Genomic DNA, 20551 nt, shown 5'->3' with positions numbered 1-20551 from the left:
GATCAAGTATGACTGCTTTAATGTTTTTGTCAACTGGATAAAGACACTGAAGTCAAGTTGTGCCACTGTGCTGTGCACTGAAGCCACTGTCTGTGTGTCCCAGCTCCCACAGGTACACGGATACCCGTGTCTGTTTGCTTGATGCAAGCAGGCGCCTGTGCGACAAAATCAAAGCAGGGCAAGAAACTCCAGTAATTCAGGAGGTAAAATCCTGCCCTGCCATTCTAGACTTCTCTGTCAATTAGACTATAAATAATTGGTTTTTCTTTTTTCAATATCTGCTTTATTTTCTGTGTACTGTGATGGCACGTGAGGAGCTAGACTTATAATCAGAATTCACAGAACTAAGTCCTCAGCAGGTGTGTGTCGGCACCATATGGAGAGGTACAAATTTATACCAGTTGAAGAGTTGAGCCTAATTTATTTGATATATCTCAGACTTTGATTAGCAGTGTAGTAATTTCTCTTCACCATTCCTGAGAGCAATAAAGAAGTTCCTAGAGAAAAACTGACAAAAATTTCCCTATGGAGAATGATGTAAAGGGGGTGAAAATAAGCAGGGCTCCTGGAAAAAGTATTCTTTGTTGTTCTTAGGGAAGTGCAGATGGTGTAGGGTTAGTACCAGTCCTGGAGTCCTGTAGTAAAGCATCCCTTTTTTGCATTCTGCTCCTGAGGGTAATCACTGTCCTTCTACCAGGTACAGATAAGCTGATGAATGCTGATGTTGGTGTAAAGATGTGCACTTGTGCATTTTTACTCTCTCTCTCTTGTTCATGCACTAATTTCTTTTGATAATTTATTGACTCACTCTTTAAAAGTGGGTGCTTTATTATTCTCTGCTATCTCACCTTTTAAACCTGCTTGTCTTTTGACTTCACATAACACAGTAGGGAGTACTTATCTCCCACCTCCTTTAACAGGCTATTCACACCAGGCCATAAGTCTCTTGGCAGATTGCACTCATGCATGGTGCTCAAGAGAGGTGAAATCTCCTGAAAATTTTTGGGATTAAACAAGAGTTTAATAATTTTCTAATTCTTTGCTTTGATCTACTATATGTTTCTCCTTGCTCCTGACTCATTTAGCCCTTCCCCTATTCTGTATGTATATCTCTCCCTTTCCCTTCTTCTGTCCTTCTCTGACTATACCCTGCCTGAATGATATTCTTCTACTTCACTATCCTTCCCTTACCCTTTCATGTCCTTTTCCAGAATCAGCCATCCACACTAACGATGCAGGACCTGCTGAATATAGCTAGGGATATTGCCTGTGGCTGTAAATACCTGGAAGAGAATCATTTCATCCACAGGTGAGGAGAAACTGTCTCTTCTGATGTGTCCCAAGGTGCATCAGGCTCATACGCTTTCTATATGCAGTGGATTAAACAGGACTAATCTCCACAGGGGAGACAGATTATTTCCTCCACCAATGCAGGCTTGTGCTTAGATGACCAAGTGGATCTCCCTGGGTTTTTTTAGGAGTTGGGCTCCGCACTGCTCTTTGCAGTCCTGGAGGGAGGGCAATGTTCTATTCCAAGTGAGAGGGTTTAAGTACTAATTTTTGGGCGCCTGCCATGTAGAGACAGTTGAGATTAGCCCTGTAGTCCACTAGATGGTAGTGTCACTCTGTGTCGGCTGATAAGACAATGAGGTATTTATTCCCTTTCTCATCTCCCTATCTTGACTTAAACGCTTTTCCTATCCCACCAGCACAGGACAGTCCATAATATTTGAGCCAAAGACGAGAGAAGGGTAGAGCAAGGATGACAGGAGATAAAAACACATCTCAGGCTTCCTTCTCAGCTCAGTGTCTGACCTGCTTGCATGGTCTTAGGAAGTCCATATTTGTTTCTTCAAATTCCTTTTTCTCATTTTTTGAGCAAAAAATGTTGATATAGGATGCTTCAAATAAGACCAAATTATTATAGAAGGAATAAAGGTTGTAATTACCCTTTGAAAAATTCTGGTTGGCTATTGGAATCCTTTATTTTTGATTTAGAATTATTTCAGCTCATTATGTTCCTAGGCATAGTGGGCAGCTGGATTCCTTACTGTGAAGTGCATGCTGTGTTCAGTGCTCGTGTGTAAAGGCGAGGAGAGCCCTTGCACACCAGAGGGTCACACAGGCTCTAACCAAACAAAGGTGCAGCCTGGAGATGTGCAAGCAGGCAATTGGACTCACCCACACATGCAGCATGTATGGGGCTGCACAGCACAGAGATGGAAAACAGTGGGAAGGGGCTGGAGAAATCCAGGGAAACAATGGCAAGCAGCCGTTGGAGCAAAAAGCCAGGAGGTTGAGATATGGGAATATGTTATATGGCTTTATGATTAGAACATCTGAAACAGATTTCTACTGTTTATATTGCAACAGTAAGGAAGTTCTGGTGGTAAAGGGTTAGAGATTTCTGTCATTAAAAAAGAGCAGTAAGAACGTGCAACAGGTTGTGGCTCTTAGATGTCTTAATAACTATGTGAGAGGATCAGTATTCTAGCTGGAAACCTCTGAGTTAATCACTACAGCATTTTATTTTAGAATCTTTAGCACTGTGTGACTTTCAAAAAAACCCCTCTGAGTCAATCTTTGCACTGTTAGATTTCCAATATAAGCAACCTGGGAATGGATTCATTTTGTCTTAGCCAACAATATAATAAATCTGAACACAAGAAATTTCCCTCAGGTTTTGTATTAGTATTTGTTAGTGATGTCAGCATTGCTTAGAGTGGGTTGGGAAATGAAGAAGGCTTTCATTACAGATATTAGGAATCCTAGGGGTAAAAGGTAGTGGAGTGGGGTTGTTGAGAGTCTTCCACAGGGCATCTAGGAGTCACAGGTGATATAGAAGAGAAAGCTGAACCTGACTTCCAAAATCCTCAGAGATTTTTCAATGTTGGCAATGGAAATAAACATATTAGTTGTTAAAGGAGCTTATTTTTCTTGGCAGTCAACAGGACCCCCACAGTGCTATGATTCTAATGAATTTCTTTTCAGAATGCATATTTAAAATTAACAGAAATGTTTTAGCCTTGACCATGTAGGCATCACTTCCATTTCTCACAAGCTAAACTTGCACCCAGATAACATCTGCTTCCATATGGAGCTTTGTCTGATTCCATGGGAGATATCCAGAAGTAACAAAGCAACAGATTACCAAATCTGGTTCTACATAACTTTTCAAGCAGTTTACTAACACTGTCCAACAGCATCACATCTGTAACTGATGAGGACACTGCTGAAATGTCCCTCTTTAAAAAAAAATAGAGCAAGAAAGAAATCCATCATAATGTGGTTGAAACAAAAGAGGTTAGGTCTGTTCCTCTTCTGATACAGATGCTGTTTTCTGCCTTAGTGAAAGAAGGTGGGAATGGGAAAAGCTTGGCAGATGCTGGGTATAAGATATAATTCAAATACAGTTTAAGAATTGTGGTTAACAAAAATGATAATGTTACTGGAATTCTTTCATGTTTTAACAGGGCTCTTCACATTTGTTTAAAGATTACTCAAGTAAGATTTGCAGGACCAGGTCTAATACTTTTTTTTATTCCTTTAGCTATTTAAGAGTTTAGAATTAGAATTAATTTTTTTTTTTTTTTAAAGAGATATAGCTGCAAGGAATTGCCTTTTGACCTGTACTGGAGCAGGCCGAATAGCCAAAATTGGTGACTTTGGAATGGCCAGAGATATTTACAGGTAAGTGAAGGGCAATTTCAATTCTGTAACTCAGTAATCTGTATAATTTTAGCAGGTTTGAACTGTTTCATGATACATGAAGCAGTGGATTCCTCCATTAGGGTTCTGAATTTGATGAGCAGCTAACTAACTTTGTTAATAGACTGTAAATTAACAGATCTATGCTTATGAACCATTCCACTTCATTTGTGGTCCCAGGAAACTACAAACACTTGTGGACACTAAATCAAGCATAAGCAAATTTTTTTAGTTATTTGATCATAAATAATCTTAAATTGAAATTGAAATTAAAACCCCCCAGCAACCATAATTATCAGTTCATGATGTCAAGAAGACTTGCTGCACCAACACCCTGTGCAAAGCATTAGCAAGTTTGATGTCTTTAGCTGTACACAAGAACGTCCTCGGTTTCCATCTCAGTTGCAAAGAGGATATAAAATCCTGCTTCAATGCACTGTTTGTGTTGATGACTTTTCTTTTTTCTCACTTGGCCGCCACTGTTACTTGCAATCCCCAGCTGCTGTTACTGTGGTGATAAGATCTTTTCTGTAACAAAGCCCTTTCAGGCTGTGTGATGTTCTCTGTGGATTTCATCTTTCCCAGAGCAAGTTACTACCGCAAGGGAGGAAGAGCCATGCTTCCTGTCAAGTGGATGCCACCAGAAGCTTTTCTAGAGGGCATTTTCACCTCCAAGACTGATACCTGGTAATAAATGTCTTTTAATTACTTCTGCTACTCACTGAAAAGCATCAAGAAATGTACTGCTCAAGAAAAAAAAAGTGTGCTCAGCAGTAACCTTAAAAAAGTCAGAATTTCCCAGAAAAATATGAGAAGTCTTCCCACTGCATTCAGTAGAAGTATGGCTAAAGAATCCAGAATAAGTATTTAAATGCCAAATGTAAATAGAGGTAATAAAAATTTGCTATTCATAAGAGTAGAATATCACAAAAAGTCAATCAAGAAGTAAAAGGCAAAAGCAGATTAGATTCTCAGGAAGTCTCAGTTAAAAATTGAGACAAATATCATCAAATACTTCCCTCAGCCTTCAGAAACTTCCAGTTTCCATTAGCGACAGGGTCTGCTTAAATCGCTTGTAAATTACTCTCTCTGTACCACTCAGGATTATTTTTGTATATTTTTTCTTGTTGCATATAAAATGACAGCAGGTTTAATCAGAAGTCCTTGCTGGTTGCTGAGGAAACAATATTTATATACCTATTTCTCATACAACTTGAGCTTTCTTTAAAATAAGCACCCCCCTCAAGAGCAGCACATTCATGCACAGGTGCTGGGGTATGGAAGCTTTCCAGTTGCTTAAGAACACTTCCTTCTCTGTACAGCAGATCCTTCAATATGCTGTACTGAGGCATTCCCTCAAATGCCACACTGACCCAGTTTCCTGGAGTTGTTAGCGGTGCCGGAAGACAAGGATTGCTTATCAGCGCCTAACTGTGAGCAGCCAGCACTAAATATTTTGAAGGAAAGTGCCACAGTTCCTGTAATAGACTATTATAAGTAACATGCAGATACTGGAAATTACTTTGACCTTTGTAGCAAAAAGTGACTGAAAATTCTGACCCTGCTGGTGTTCTGGCAGAATTCTCTTGACTCCCTTGTGTCTAAGTCATACAAAATTCCTAGTGGCACTGACTATCTGACCTGTGGATGTAAAAAAGCACAACCATATCAGAAATGCTGCTGCCTTTCAATTTCACTGGATTTCTCTCCCTTGATTTTATACTTGAGCATCTTGTTCTGAAACACTGATTCAAATATTAAGGAAACATTTGAAGGTCCCTGTCTGACCATCTAGGAGCCACTCCAGAAGTCACACTTGCACCACTTGAGCTGGGTGGAGGCCCCTTCACAGCTACACCCCCACACTCACAGTCAGACCAGGTTTCCTTACCAGCTTGGCCCCAGGTTTCCCATAGCAGGGCCTCAGAGGTTGGGATACGGAAATAATTTAATCAAGATGCAGGAGCAAAAGAACGACTTGAGCTCCTTCCTCTCAGGAGGAGCCCCAAACAAAGGAAGCCCTGGGCTCTCATACCCTTACAATCTAAATGTTCCAAAGTCTGGAGTCATTGGCTCCTGCTGTGTCTCTGAGTGTCCTGTCACCTGGCAATGCCGCAGGTCCTTGTCCCTTGTTTTGCAGAAGGTTGGTGCCAGGTCACAGCCTCTTGCCTTCAGCTTCTGCCACCCAGAGCTCAACCTGCAGCCAAATTACCAGCACCAAATGTATTCCTCAGTACTAACATCTCGAGTTTTCCCAACTAAGGCAAGAAACGTCCATGCCAGACCTAACAGTTCTTTTTGGTTAGACCATACACAACCAAGGGTGCTTTGGCATTTCCTGCTCTGCTAATAGTGAATGCAGCAGAAAGAACACCTTCAGAGCTACTAAATATTTTGAAACCTCTGTTCTGCTCCTTGTTTTGGAGCTTGAGCAAAGGTTTTGATTGACTGGGGTGTCTTCTTATGTAACCATTGACTCATAATCACACTAATTGCATTTTATTGTCATTGGATTGAAGCTTTGAAAGGTCATTGCTGTGGTGTTGCCTACACAGCTACAAGCTAGGTTTGTGGAGCACAAATGAAACCTGATTGGTATTTTTGGCTGATTTCTGACACAGGTCCTTTGGAGTGCTGCTTTGGGAGATTTTCTCTCTAGGCTACATGCCCTACCCTTGCAAAACCAACCAGGAAGTGCTGGAATTTGTCACCAGTGGAGGAAGAATGGATCCACCAAAAAACTGTCCAGGGCCAGTGTAAGTATTTCCTTACTCTTCCAAGCCAAGGTGTAGTACATGTCAAAAATGTGGACAAAGACACCTCTGCTCAGGGAATGGTTATTGCCCTCTGTCTTAGGTGGGTATTGCTAAATATGTCTTGAGCTACTGCCTCTTGTATACAGCTTAGAACATGACAGGATTTGCTTTAAATAGTGGCTCCCCAGTCAGGCAGGAATCCAGAGATATAAAAATGATAGATCCACTTTTGCACTCTTCCTTTGAGCCATGTACCAAGTGTGATCCCTGGGACCCCTGATCACTTTATACAGAATAATCCTGATTAATTTATTTTTTTTTTAACTTTAAGGTACCGGATCATGACACAATGCTGGCAGCACAGTCCAGAGTATCGGCCAAACTTCTCTACCATCCTGGAAAGGATCAAGTACTGCACCCAGGTACTGCTCTTTGGTATCCAGCTGGATGATAATCCATTGAATGCCAACTATTCAAAAACATTTTCTTTAGACTCTAAGGCAAGTGAAGGGTCCTGGCAGACTGATGTAATTACATTACCAGTAAGTAACTAGTAACATGGTGGTGCTGTTGGCTCTTTTCCAGTGTCCATCCTCACTCTCCCATCTTCCTCCCAGCCATAATGAGCATACACTGTGCAAATGGATGCTTTTAGCTCTCAGTTTGTTCAATTGCAAAATGTCCTTCATTTTGCAAGGAAAGGTATTTAGGTCTCTCTCAAGGTCCATATTCTGACCTTGCCTAATGTTGCTCAACAGCCAACAGCTGAATAGTTATGGAGTGGAAAGGGGGAATGAAATGGCACAGTGAGTTCACCATCCAGTAGCATTTAACAGCTACAGGTCTGGATCCAGCCTCTCAAAAGAGAAATTTTATACTACAGACCCCCAGCTTAGTCACTGATTTCAATGAAGCAGAGTTTCTTCTCAAAGGAAACCTGTAAGTCTCAACAGCATGTGATGTCCAGATGGAACATAGCACCTTGTTTGATGTGCAGGAGTATTGCCCAAACCTGTGACAGTCACCCTGAAGGTGTAACAGACTCTTGTCTCTCCTTTTCAGGACCCTGATGTGATCAACACTGAGTTGCCCATGGAGTGTAGCCCTGCACCAGAGGATGAAGGGAGTATGGTCATGCGCCCAAACATTTCCAGTGGGATAGTGCCACTGCTGGTAAGCCCTTCTCTCACCCCTCAGACAACACCTAAGACACTGGAATCCCCCCATGCTGGCCACAAACTTGTACAATGTCCACAAGAGCTACTGGTGGAGAACCTGAGTAACCGGACTGCCCGAGGGCCCAGCCTGCCATGCCTCAGTGATTTCAACAGTGGGTTATGGTTCCAGCAGACCTCAAACCAGAAGCTGGAGCTCAGCAACCCATCCACCCACAGACTTAAAAACAAAACAAAAAATCTTTGGAACCCAACATATGGATCATGGGTGCTAGAGAATATCTGTCACTTCAGCCCCAGCTCCAAGCTCAAAGCAAATCCAGAGCGGGAAGATTCAGGCTTTGATGGGAATTGCAGTTCTCCTAGCTCTCGGGAATCTCCAGCATCTCCAAGTCAAAGTAACTGCCCTCGCCTGGATATCAGTGGGATTGAACTGGTGAAACTCCAGACTTTCCCCTGTGGCAATGTAAATTATGCTTATGATGACCTGTGCTATAATTCTGAGCACCAGCCATCAGCCTTGGCAGAGATCAGAACAGCTGTGCTAAGGAGCTCCAGTCTGCACAGAGATGAAAAGCCTTTTTGTAAAAAAGAGAAAACATCAAGAGAGAGAGACTCTGGTCTGTCTTTGTCAGATGACTTGAGTGTTACTCCAGTATAGTAGAAATGGTTTTTCGAAAGATCAGGGAATGTGTGTGTTTGGAAGGACTGCTTCCTGTTTCACTAACTTCCTCCACTTTAGTTCCATCAGATGGGTGAAGTTTCAACATCAGCAATGTTCTGTTTCCTCTGTCTGCCTGCTGGATCCCACATTGTTAAAGACACTTGCATTTCTATATCTGTCCTTCAAATGTGTTCCACTGAACCAGCTTAGAAGTGGAGAACAACAGCATGGTTTGTGTGATTCAGAATAGAGTCCTAAGGAAAGAACTCCTTTTCAATCTGCTCAGGTGAAAAGAAATGGACCTACCATCCAGCTGCAGTATTTGAAAGGAAATAACGGCCAACACAGGCTGTGCTTCTTTCTGAACCAAGGGTCTAAAAATGTGTGCTGTGCCAGCAGCAACCAACTGAGCTGCTACATTCCTGAGAGCTTTTTACAGTCCTGGTGAATTACTAATGCTTATGCACTATAAGGGAGGTAAAAAAAATAGCAGCCACATTTGCATCTGTTTTATTAGTAGACCTTGTGGAAGATATTGCTCAAATTGGAAGCAGTAGGAAGAATGAAGAAAAAAATCAGGCTCCTCTGAGCATGTGCCTTGCAAACAAGCAATGAAGAGGAAAACATTTACCATTTAAAAAAGCAGTAGCTGGTGGAGCTGATAATATTCCTTTGAATAGTGAAGGAAATGTGCTGCTTGCCTCATGGTGTTGCTTTCCTCACAGCTCCTGGCATTGAAGGGGCAGGTGGTTTTTCAAGGAAGGGTGAGCTGCATGGTGTGATGAGAAATCGACTGTCTTTTTCTTTTAATGGACTTTACTTAAAATGAACTTCATTTTTGTAAGTACTTTGATATTCAGCATTAATTCTGTGTGCTGTGTTAGTAAGAACTTAGCTGAGGTTCTTGGGTAACTATCTAGCATTTGGTATGATGGAGTTCTTGGTTTTAATACTCTGAGGTAGAAAGTAATGCAAAGGAGAGGAATAGTGAAGGGAAATCTAATGCAAACCCCACTTAGGATGTCGTTTTTACAGGAAAGTAGAATAGCTCAACCATTTGAGAAAGCTAAAGCCATGACTTGGCTTCACACAGCTGAGCAGGTAATAATTGTTCCTTGCCTTGCAAGTGCAGGCTTGCTTATAAAAGTAGTCATTTTTTTCCAAGACAGCTCATTCCTAAGGCTTTCTTCAGTTGTTTAGGATCTAAATTCATGTTTACAGATTAAAGCTGCAAAATAAAGAGACTGAAAAGGCAAATAATTTGGATTAAGTCTGAACAGTCTTGGAAGCATTCTGTTCTTGTACCAATCCTGAATGTCACCTACAGTGTGACCTACAGTGGCAAATTACATACTGTCTTTGTGTGTAATCAAGTTGTGTAGTGAGATGCCAGTTGTAGACTTCTCCAGTTCCCTTCTGAGGCAAGAGGTTCTCTGGTATATGCTTTATGCTTAGTGATCAGCTGCATGTACAATCTGAAGGTGCAGGCTAGCAGGTGATGGCTTCCTTTGACCACAGACTTCCTGTCCTTTACATAGTCAAGGTGGACACTACTGAGCTGTGGTAAAGAAAATCACAGAGTGGAGTGAATCCAATCTCAGTGAAAGGCATCTTCAGCACAAGTTTATCCTTTATTGGTCTGACTTTCTATCTGTTCCACACTTTGTATAGTTTTAGGCCTTTCACTTTAGAATGGACAGTTTTATACAATGTCATTTCAGAGCATACAAATATTATAAGAGCAGGTGTCAAGAGGATGGAGTAGACTCATTTCAGTGGTACCCAGCAACAGGACAAGGGACAACAGGCACAAACTGAAACATAGGACATTCTTCCTGAGTGTGAGAAAAAACCCTTGTTTACTTTGAGGGTGACAGAGCACTGAAACAGGTAGCCCAGAGAGGCTGTGTATTCTCCCACTCTGGAGACACTCAAAACCCACCCAGACATGATCCTGTGCAACCTGCTGTAGGAGAACCTACTTGAGCAGGGAGGTTAGACTAGATGATCTTTGGAGGTCCCTTTTCACACCAAACCTTCTATGATTTCCAGACATAAAGGGTGATGATTGTCATCTATAAGCAAAGACCCATATGGTGTGGAAATAATTCTAAATCCATGGTGTTGTAAAATGACAGATGGCCAGAAGAGAGGGGTCCCTCTGTGTGGAGCAAATTTCAGAAGTGTGGAGACTGATGGGTTTAGTGACCAAGGGAGATGATGACCTTGCCTCATGCCCTTCCTCCCATTTCACCTTTGCTTTAGCTCTGTAGCTTCTCTCACATTTAGTTCATTGCCTGTCCTGTCTTATATCCAGGAGTTGCTACAGCCCAGTTAGATGAGGCAGAAAAGCCCATTTAGCAGGAAACGTTCTCATTCTTTCCTCTTGAAAAGGCTAATATTTTTGGTCATATTTCAGACTGACTGCCTCTGGACCATGCTAGTCAAAAATAAATGCATTTACTTTTAACTAATTTGAATTTCATCAGTTTGTCCTTACCTTTCATATTGTATTACTTTTATGGTTCATACATTAGTAGATTTTTTTCCCCCAAAAGATGAACTATCAAACTTTCCAGTAGTTGTGACTTGGTGCCAGCGACTTGGCCCCTTCCTCCCTGAATATAAGGCCACAGCAGAGTGCAGCGATTGTGGTTCACCTGCAGTGGACGTGATGCCAGCTCACTCTTCAGCCCTTATCTGTCCTGAGCAGAGCACTGGTGGTCATGGCCATGCTTTTGCAGGCCCATTATGACTCTGCTTTCAATTCTCCTTAGCCATTAGCAGGGGCTGGAAACTGGTGGCAATAGGAGTGAAATACTGGCTTGTTCAGAAGCTATGGGAAGTTAACTGTGCTACCTTCTCTTTCCAGAGACTTTTAATGAAGCAGCAGACAGAAGACACTTCATATTTTTAAATGACTATAAAATACCCCAAGATTCCAGTGAGAAACAGGCATGAGCTCTACTGTCCAGATAGTTACCCAGCTTGAGCTACCACTGTTTTCCCTCTGAAGCATTTGCCTCAACATAACTCACAAATTTATGTGAGTTATGTTGAGGCAAAGGCTTGTATGAAAGGCCAGTAGTGATAAAACCAGGGAAGCTATTGAAAAGTGAAGTGAGAGAAGAGCACAGTTCTATTACCAGTGCCAGGGGCAGTCTTGGCTGCAGCTATGCCTTCATTTTATAAATAAAGTGCAAGTCTAGCACATCTGACAAATGCCTGATTTTACTGAATAGCTGCACCAAGGTACCCATTTGCAGGAAGCAGATAGACAAAGCTGCACTGAGACTGAACAGACTTCTGTCCTGACCAGGATCTTGTCCCTAAGGAGTGATCAAGAGTGGGATGTTGAAGAGCAGCTGTAAGAGTAGAGTAAGCATATACTGATTATTTATTTCCAAAAACAGACTCTGATGGTTTACAACAGCATTTAGCTCAGGGCTGCACTGAGCCAGATGCAGTCTTTTCTAAAAAGACAAGACATAGAGATGCAGGCACCAAATGGGCATTAAAAGAAAGAGCTGGTAATTTTAAAAGAATCTGCATTAGCAACCCCAATGCTCTTAACTCTCCCAAATGGAATGATCTTCTGTCAGCATATTGCTATGAATCTTTGACCTCTAACAATCTTTTTTTAGATGCTGTTTAAAAACCCTCACAGATAATGAATTTTTAATTAATATCCTGGAGGAAATAATTTTTGTCCTGTTGTGAAGTTGAATGCTACATACTGTACAAACCATTATATCTCAAAAGAAAAAAAACACAATTGCAGTACACACTACAACCTTCAGTCCTTCAATTCTGAGACTGAAATTTACTGTTTGTACAATCACAGATTTCATAGTGCTCAACTGCTAGCACTGCAAAACGTAACTTGTGTGAAACTGTTTTTTATTAAGGAGACATTTTTAGTGCATCACCAATTAGTTAAACCCATAGTGTCAAAATTAGATTAATTTGGAAACTGGAAGACAAAACCCAATTTTGCTTCCTAGAGGAATGACATGAGCTGGAGATTTGGGATTAATTCAGTCCTATAATCCATGTGAAGTCTTCCACTACTTCCTTACTGCAGAATCAGCCATTTATAGGGTTGTTATAAATTGCTTTTCCTGACAGGTGTCTGTCTTTTAACATTACTCAATTCGTTTTGTAATTGTATGTATATAGTTGGTTTCTGACTGTGTTTAGCATTCTTTAAGTTGCTTCACACAACCTCGTATGTACATTTTAAAGAAGGGACTGATTAACAGAAGATGATGAAACAAAAATGGAAATTTCAATTTGTATTTCTCTGTTTTTTCACATTTGTTGATAGTCCTGCTTCTCATTTCTTTGTAATCCTTCTCTCTGCAATATAAGTGTTTTGCATCTTCATTTTTTCCTTTAAACAAACAGAATTTTTAATTGCATAAATTTAAGTTGTCCCCCCTCATATCAACCCTCTTCCTGAGCTCAGTCTCAGTTAATTTGCCCATGGGCTGGGGTGCACTAAGAAAGCTTTCCAAGGGTGCTAAAATAGTTATGGGGTTTTGCAAGTGTAACTTCACCTTCAAGACACTTTCCTGAAAGAGAAGAAATTACTGCTGCTAGAAATACTTTTTCCCCCACTGTATTTGCATCTCCACAGCTGTGTCAGAAAGCGACCAGACTTCCTTAGACCCTTGAGCTGTGTGAGACAGTTTCTCCCGTAGGTATGGCTGTGCTCTCTCCTCCTGGCTGTCCACCCTTCTGAATCCCATGCAGAGACCTTAGTGATACCATGCCTAATGTCTTCCCATCACATCACACAAATGGAAAAGTCATGTGCATAGGTTTTGATTTGTCATCACCTCTGACCAAGGCAGCACTTCTGCCAACTTTCCTTTCTGGGTGACTACTGTACATAAGTAGATGACACACCTGCTTCTATGCAATTTAAAGCTAAACAAGTGTTTACTTCTATATTTGCAACACAAAATAAAGAGACACTAATGGTGGATATTTGTTTCCCTCTCTTATAAGTACTTTTTGCACACTCTCTGTGGTAAGAATACACTCCCTCTTGCTGAGAAATGCTGCCAGTTCTAGAGTGTTGAGTGCTTCTTCCCCGTGTCCACACAAAACTGCCCAGGGGAATAGATTAGAGCCCTGAGTCTGACAAGTGCCTCTTGGTGCACTTTTTTTTAAAATATGCTGTCAGGCTATTCCACTGAGATTTCTGAGACAGAGCTTATCTTGAAGGAAGTTGACAAGCTTTGGGTGAATCAGGTTCTAAACCAATAGGTTTTGGAACCAAGCTCCACCATTTGGCTTCTGGTTTTGCTTTAGGAAGTACCACATGGTAAAGACTAAGAGCAGTGAAACATACTGTTTTTCTCCCTTCCCTAAAGAAATTCTTGAAGAAAATACATTATTCTCACATGACCAAATCACAGTAGATGTCTTTTTTTCCTTCAGTCTGATTTATTTTGTAGCATACACACTTCAGAGTAACAAACACTCGTCCAATACAGTCAATGTCAGCATTGCATTGTAGTGTTCAGAACAGATGCATGTGGGTGATACAGGCCATTTGATCTCAGTACCTTAAGAATAACAAATAATAACAACAGCAATAAAAAAGTAGCAAAAGCCCTCTGAGATACATTGAAATCTTTCCCTTTAACAGGAACTGGATCAGACGGTAAGTGAATACCTTCCTGTACAAAATTTAGAGGGATTTAGGTTTTACCACTTTGGTTAAATTTCAGCCAAATTTATATCTCTATGGGGCCTCAACATCTGTAATTTTTAAACTTATCCGATCTATTTCTGTGAATTTTTTCTATATTGCACCTTCCTCCAAAGAATCTCACAGCAGCTTGCAGGCAGTAATGAAGGAGAGCCTCACACCATTGCCACGAGGTAAGTAGGTCTATTCCCATATGTAAAACTGGAACAAAACAATGCCTAGGAGAGTTGTCCAAGGCCAAAAAAACCCAAGCCAATGATGAAGCTGAGGGAGAGAAGTCCTAGTCCCACTTCTTGATTCACACAGGAATGCAGCAGCTGCAGCACTACTGCATCTAACTGGTGGGTTTAAGGACCTTGGAGCCTAAGTCAGAGGTCAAGTGCTCAGCACCAAAGTGCCTCTAGGCCAGCATCTCTGACCCTGCTGTGGAATCACATGTACTCAGTGTCTCCAGAGTGAGGCACTCTCTCAGCAGATGCACTAATGAATGACATTCTGCACTTGCATGTGAACAAACTCCTTGGTTACCATGCATCACCTCCCCCTGTGATATATGCCTGTGTACATGCACCATGTTGACCCTCTGGTAAATATAGGCTTATTCAACACAACTTACCCCATAGTGAAAGAAGGCCATGCTGCTTCCTCACACTAGCAAGTGAGTGTCCATAGACAGGTGCCCTGGGCCACCTGATAAGAAACAAGGAACCTACAACTTAGCCTGAGGCAGGTGGCTCCTGAGCACACAGACTCAGCTCCTTAGAGCTCCAGTGCTCAGCTGAAGTCCTACACTTGCAGTTTGCTATGAAAAGTTGCCTCCTTCTCTCCTTCCCCATAAGAGCAACAGATGATTGTGACTTCTTTCTTTCTAATCCCCTAGCAAGACAAAGATCCATTTCAAAACTAACTTCCTAGAACTTACATCATCTAGAATGAGTTTCCAGACCAGTGTCTGCTATAGCAGAGATTTTCCTTTTTCCCTGACCTTTCCAGCTACTGCAGTGGAACAAACCTTCTCCATGTTTTCTCCCAGGACCCTGTACTGCAAAACCAGCCAGGTGCTACCAGGAGCTGTTTTCTTTGAACCTACTGATAACACATTGTTCCAGTTCTCCTTTAGAACTGGACAGTCATTCTAAAAGTTTGTCTTAAACTCTCAACTGACACTTGAGCACCAGCCTCTACTGTTTAGATCTCCCCTCCAGAAAATAGGTTACATTGGTGCAAAAGATCCACACATGTGGTAACAGAAGAAAGAAATTTAACTCTGAAGATTATTTAGGCAAACCACTAATTGAATTCTGTCTTTATCTTATTTCAACTTAAGTAATTCTTTTTAGTTATGGTAGGACAGCTTGCAATTGCAATCTCATAAAAAAGGCAATGTCATTGCCTATGAGACCTATTTACATGCTATTGTCCTTGGGCATTGCTATTCTCCTTAGGCACTGCTATCCCATAGTTTACCTGCTGGCTGCAGAAAAGGAGAAATACTTTTTTTTTTAACTGTATGGAATTCACTTCAGATTCATTTGTCATCTCACAGCAGTTCAAAAGTTACGAGGCATCTGGAATGATTTAATCTGTGCTGTCATTTCAAAAAAACCTAATGTAAACACTCAGAAACTTCTAAGAGAAAAATTCATTAACATACTACCATAAATATAAAACAGAGAAACTCTGGGAGGCCACAGAAGTTGTCTGAATTTGCAGCTCACTGCAAAAGTAATTACCAGTTTCAGTCAACTTCTGGTTTAAGATGAAATATTTCCAAATGTCATTACTTCCTACAGAATACCTACTCTATGTCATCTAACTTTTACATCACAGCTTCAATTTTCAATACTCCTGTTTTGTTTAGAGTTTATGAAAAAGTAATTAAATCTGACTGATCTTTTAGTATGCAACACACTTTAGTGTGTTACTCAAAATAACTCCTTTTAGAAATTATTTAAGGCTGTCCAACTTGAACTACAAATATTGCAGATTTCATTCCAGATCTGGACTCTATAGGGTTTGGTTTTTTTTTTGCTTATGATTTCAACTATTATTGGAATAGCAGTTTCCCAAAAGTGCAGTCACCTTCATCCAAAGTTGTCAGACTCTTTCCTGAGCACAGGAAACCAACAAAAGACAGGAATTTCTGATCAATGTGCATTACTACCTCTAGATATTGAAAGGGCTTTAACCATCAGCTGGTAATGTAACTCTTACCTGCATTGTGAAAACTACATCACTACATTATTCACGTTAAAACCTGGCATGTGAGTCAACATGTGACTAATGATAGTATTCATATTGCCAGCATGTAAAAAATTGTTCCAGTGACTAGAGGCAACCAACAGAGAAGGTATGTGAAGCCACTGCAAGAAAACAATTCAATCTTTCTTGATTTTAACCTAGAAACTCAATTTTCTGTGGCTGTGCCTGGGTCACAGCAAAATAATGAAGTGCAGATCACCCTGTGATTCCAGATGGGGACTATAGGATGTAATATATTGACATTCCTTCGCCCAAAGTGCATGGAGTTAACAGCTGATACCTTGGAGGAAGCATGCCTGGGAATTATCTCATCATTGTGTAATGCTGTGAATGCAGAAACGCAACCTCCCTGATTGCTGTGCCACTTTATATGTGTAAGTGGCAGCATCGTATTTGAGAAGAGGGACATGGCCAAGAAGTCACGTGCATTTACAGACAGTCAAATCATGATCTTAAGAGGTCACACTGGTTGCTGACTGCTAGTGTGTGCATGCGTGTAGGGGTTTTATCTTCAAAAATAAACAAACCTTGGAAAAAAAAAACTTAGTTCCCTGACTAGTTTGTGAAAGATCATTAGTGATTTTCAGGGCTGCAGTTCAGCTGCAAGAGGCCTAACTCTCCAACTCAGCAACATACCAAACAGCTCACCCAGATGGAAAGTCAACTAGTTTTGGAGACAATAGGCTGCTATTCTCTCCCTAGAGTATTTGTAATCTCCTGAGTGGCTACAGAAAAAGCCAAGGCCTTTCTTGGATAGAGGCAAGGCTAGGGTAGGGAAGGGGAGAAATGGTCAACAGCAGGTAGCCACATCAAGCCACTGTAAACTGCTGTCTCTCTTTGCTCCCAGTTTCTTGTGATTATCACCCAGTTGCACCTTGCTCACGGTGTAACACAATGCAGCAGAAGTTGTTGGTCCAATCTATAGTGTACACAAAAGCAAGAGGACTTGGAATTAGAGAGGAAAAAACACAATCTGGTTTCAAAACTATGCAGTTCCCTGAAAAATCGTTTTTCCTGCCCTGAGTTCCCAAGCATTTGTCCTGGTTCTCTAAGAAGTAATTTGGAGTCCCATTTTGCCAGAAATCATAATCATTCTGGATTACCACACAGACCTCTTGACTCATGCTGATGTGATTCCCGAGTATGGAGATCTTCGTTCTCTGAGGACCAGTCTCAAGTTCATCTGGTGCAATACAGACCAATCTGGAGTGATTCATGTAAGTTCATAGAGGGCTGATGCAAAGTAACTTTGATCACTGACTGCTGGGTTCTGGATGCAGCTCCCTCTGCACTGACAACCTCAGGAGTTTGGAGTTAAAGGTTTCCTTCTAACTGAGTTTCCTTCTACTTCAGTAAAGCAGAAAGTTACAGAGAAGCCCGGCAAGTTTTGTGCCTTTCTCAACTCATCTTTCAGTGATGCTTTCCAAAATGCCAATCAAATTGTCCAATCCCAACAAGTACCCATCCTCCCTGTTGCCTTCTTGCCAGGGGATCCTGTGATCCAGTGTCTGCCCATCAGGAAGAAGGGTGGTCTTTCCAAAATCAATCAGCCACACATTGGCATTCCCACTGCCATCATGTACAAAAAGTAGTGAACTTCCTACGACCTGGAAAACAGATTGAGACCTGTAGTTAAAAATACATCTTCAGCCCTCCCCCACCAATTAACACTTCCTGCTAAGAAGATGATCTCCTCATCTCACCTGTGACCCAAGAGACTTTTGGGCTGCACTTACAAATTGATGATTTAGGTGCCCCATTTGCATAACCATATCAATCAGTAAAGTACAAATGGGAGGGTAGATAAGAAATGGGACTCAGTAGAAAACAAGAAGAAAAGCAATTATTCATCTTACTTAGCATCAGGTCTCAATTTGAGCAATTCAGAAAAGGCCAATAACTCCTTTCAAAGACAGATCACGACCCATAATTTAAAAAAATATTTCTAGTGATAAGAGAGCATCAACAAGGTAAAATAAAATGTCTAATCTCAAAATCTTGAGCTGTTAACAAGGAGAAATTATAATGCTAATGATGCCTTCTGCACAGCAAAGCACACAGAGAACACAGACAGCAGAATTAAATAGTATTTCAACATAAATCCATTATAAGTAATACAGCCTTCACTGTTAAACTACAATTGAATGCTACTGCACCAAATGCAAACTTCCATGATGCCATTCCCCAGTAAATTCCCACTGGAGCACATCTAGGTTAGAAAAACCATATGAAACTAGTACTAATAAACTACTCTGGACAGTGGACCAGAGCTATAAGTGCTGGGATGTCATAAAGACAGGAGGATTTATTATTCCTCAACCAGTTTAATCTCCTGTATCATCGTGGTGAAGGCTTTAGGGTATCTGTGTTGTCAACATGCATTAGCTTTCCCTTCCCTTCACAAAACCCCTTCTACTCATACAGCAGGCTGTTCTGAAGTACACTTGAGTGACAAACGAAGAAGCAATGCACCTCCACAGCTTTACACTCACTGCTCACCTCATGTCGCTTGAAGAAGTCTGAGGATTCCAGAATGACATTAATTTCCTGCAGACGTTTGAGGTATTTTTTCTGGAAGATAAGAAAAAAAGCCCAAAACAACCCATAAACATTTAATTGGAAACTGAATAAAGATAATCTGTTTACAAGAGTCAATATAATTAAGAGATCATATTCATTTTAGGCTAGAGGTCCTTCAAAACAACAGGTTCATCATTTGAAAGTCAATCTGAAAATACATTTCAAGCTTTCATAGTGAATTAACAGACTGGAGTTCATCTGCTGCATGTGTTACACCAGGCATATTTATCTGTCTTGATTTCTTGATTTGGATGTCATCAGGATTTCTACAAATTTTTTTTTTTTTTTTTTAATAAAGAGAAAAAGTTTTCAAGGAATTAAAAATCTTCCAGTTCCCCAAAGTGAAAAGAAAGAAATTGTATTAGAAAAACAAGGAGCTCCAATCATGGTGGGGGCAGAGTGGGAATAAAATGAATCAAGGCCTAATATACAAAGTTCTAGTGCAGATTTTTAAGGCTGCCCTGAGCTAACAAGCACACTCCTGAAGGGCTACTCTGCCTTCATAATGGCTTCCACACTGCAGCAAAACATTACAGCATCCTTGAAGTTCCAAACACAAGAGATGTGTTATGCCATCTACCACATGCCTGTTGTGCTACCCATGGATTAGCACACAGGAATTCCTCTTTGAGATGAGTTTCACACATGGGAACACAGCTAGTCACCAATCCCACTTCCTGCCTCCACACTCTGGTTTTATCTTCTCCAGACTGAATTCCCAAATCACAAGTTTTCCTGCCAACACAATCCTTGCTTAGATATCACCCATCTAATGCATCTAACACCCATGACTGAAGCTGATGGCAAGCCATAAGTTAGTTAGTTTGAATGACATTTTGATAGCATGAGGCATTTGGGGTCAGCTTCTGGCAAGAGCTGATAAAACTGGTCTCAGTCAACTTCTCACAACCCACCAAGTCCCCATGTCCATCCCATCTCCTGAGAGCAACTGGAAGTCAAAACCACTTACCCCCTTGGGATTCTAATTCCTACTTCCTGTACCAAAGAAAGCATGGCCCTGAAGCAAGAGCATTGGTCCAAGATCAGTGCACCTGAAGAGCTCAGACTCACCACAATAGTTGTGTTGCCCTCAATGAATTCCGCAAAAACCTGTAGAACTTGCTCCTGTGTCTTCGTTGTTTTGAAGTTTGTGTTACATGTTCCATCCGCCTTCTGCACAGAACCCACACACAGAGAGATTATTTATACTGCATCATATCATTTTCCCTCATCACTCAATCCTCCTGAACCAGCAACAGCTCAGCCCTTGCTAACCAGATGAAAGTAAGTAACTGAACAGGAAGAGAAACCAAGCAAGAAGAAGAGAAGAGATACAAAAGCTGATTGGATAGCTTTAAATGGCACTGGCAGTTTATTTCCTGTTGAGTACAAGCAGAAAAAAAAAAAAAAAGAAACAATTCATGATATTACCAGCTTGCAGGAGGGTTTTCTCACATCAGTTCTGGCAGTGCAAATTCACTGGGGCAAACCACAGAGACCTCTTTGGTTTTAGTCTTGTCTGGCTAGCGAAACCCTGGCTGAGGGGGTGAGGGAACATTTCCAACATGAATTTTATTAGTCCTTTTAGTCTGAGGGTTTCTTTTGGGGGTTTTGGTGTTGATTTTTTTTGTTGTTATTTGGGTTTTCTACTGGTGGTGGTGGTGGTTTTTGTTGCTGTTTCTGT

General features: G+C 41.1%; 2 protein-coding genes across 3 annotated transcripts in view; one reads left to right on the top strand and one right to left on the bottom strand.

The window, feature by feature from the left end:
• LTK (leukocyte receptor tyrosine kinase) overlaps positions 1 to 12572 on the top strand; it is a 68407-nt gene extending 55835 nt beyond the window's left edge. Inside the window, exons 24-29 of the mRNA XM_050974849.1 lie at positions 1212 to 1309; positions 3598 to 3690; positions 4294 to 4395; positions 6330 to 6464; positions 6796 to 6886; positions 7527 to 12572. Of these exons, the coding sequence (XP_050830806.1) occupies positions 1212 to 1309; positions 3598 to 3690; positions 4294 to 4395; positions 6330 to 6464; positions 6796 to 6886; positions 7527 to 8300 (1293 nt within the window). The 3' untranslated portion in view covers positions 8301 to 12572. The remainder of the gene's footprint in view (positions 1 to 1211; positions 1310 to 3597; positions 3691 to 4293; positions 4396 to 6329; positions 6465 to 6795; positions 6887 to 7526) is intronic.
• Positions 12573 to 13735: 1163 nt separating this feature from the next.
• ITPKA (inositol-trisphosphate 3-kinase A) overlaps positions 13736 to 20551 on the bottom strand; it is a 39501-nt gene continuing 32685 nt past the window's right edge. For both annotated transcript variants that reach the window (XM_050974848.1, XM_009102447.4), the window contains 3 exons: positions 19939 to 20040; positions 18787 to 18858; positions 13736 to 17894 (listed from right to left, as the gene is read on the bottom strand). In XM_050974848.1, coding sequence (XP_050830805.1) covers positions 17691 to 17894; positions 18787 to 18858; positions 19939 to 20040 — 378 coding nt within the window. In that variant the 3' untranslated portion in view covers positions 13736 to 17690. The remainder of the gene's footprint in view (positions 17895 to 18786; positions 18859 to 19938; positions 20041 to 20551) is intronic.

The sequence above is a fragment of the Serinus canaria genome, chromosome 5 (assembly GCF_022539315.1).
Source record: "Serinus canaria isolate serCan28SL12 chromosome 5, serCan2020, whole genome shotgun sequence".
NCBI lineage: Eukaryota > Metazoa > Chordata > Aves > Passeriformes > Fringillidae > Serinus > Serinus canaria.
This window is presented reverse-complemented; position numbering and strand designations above follow the sequence as displayed.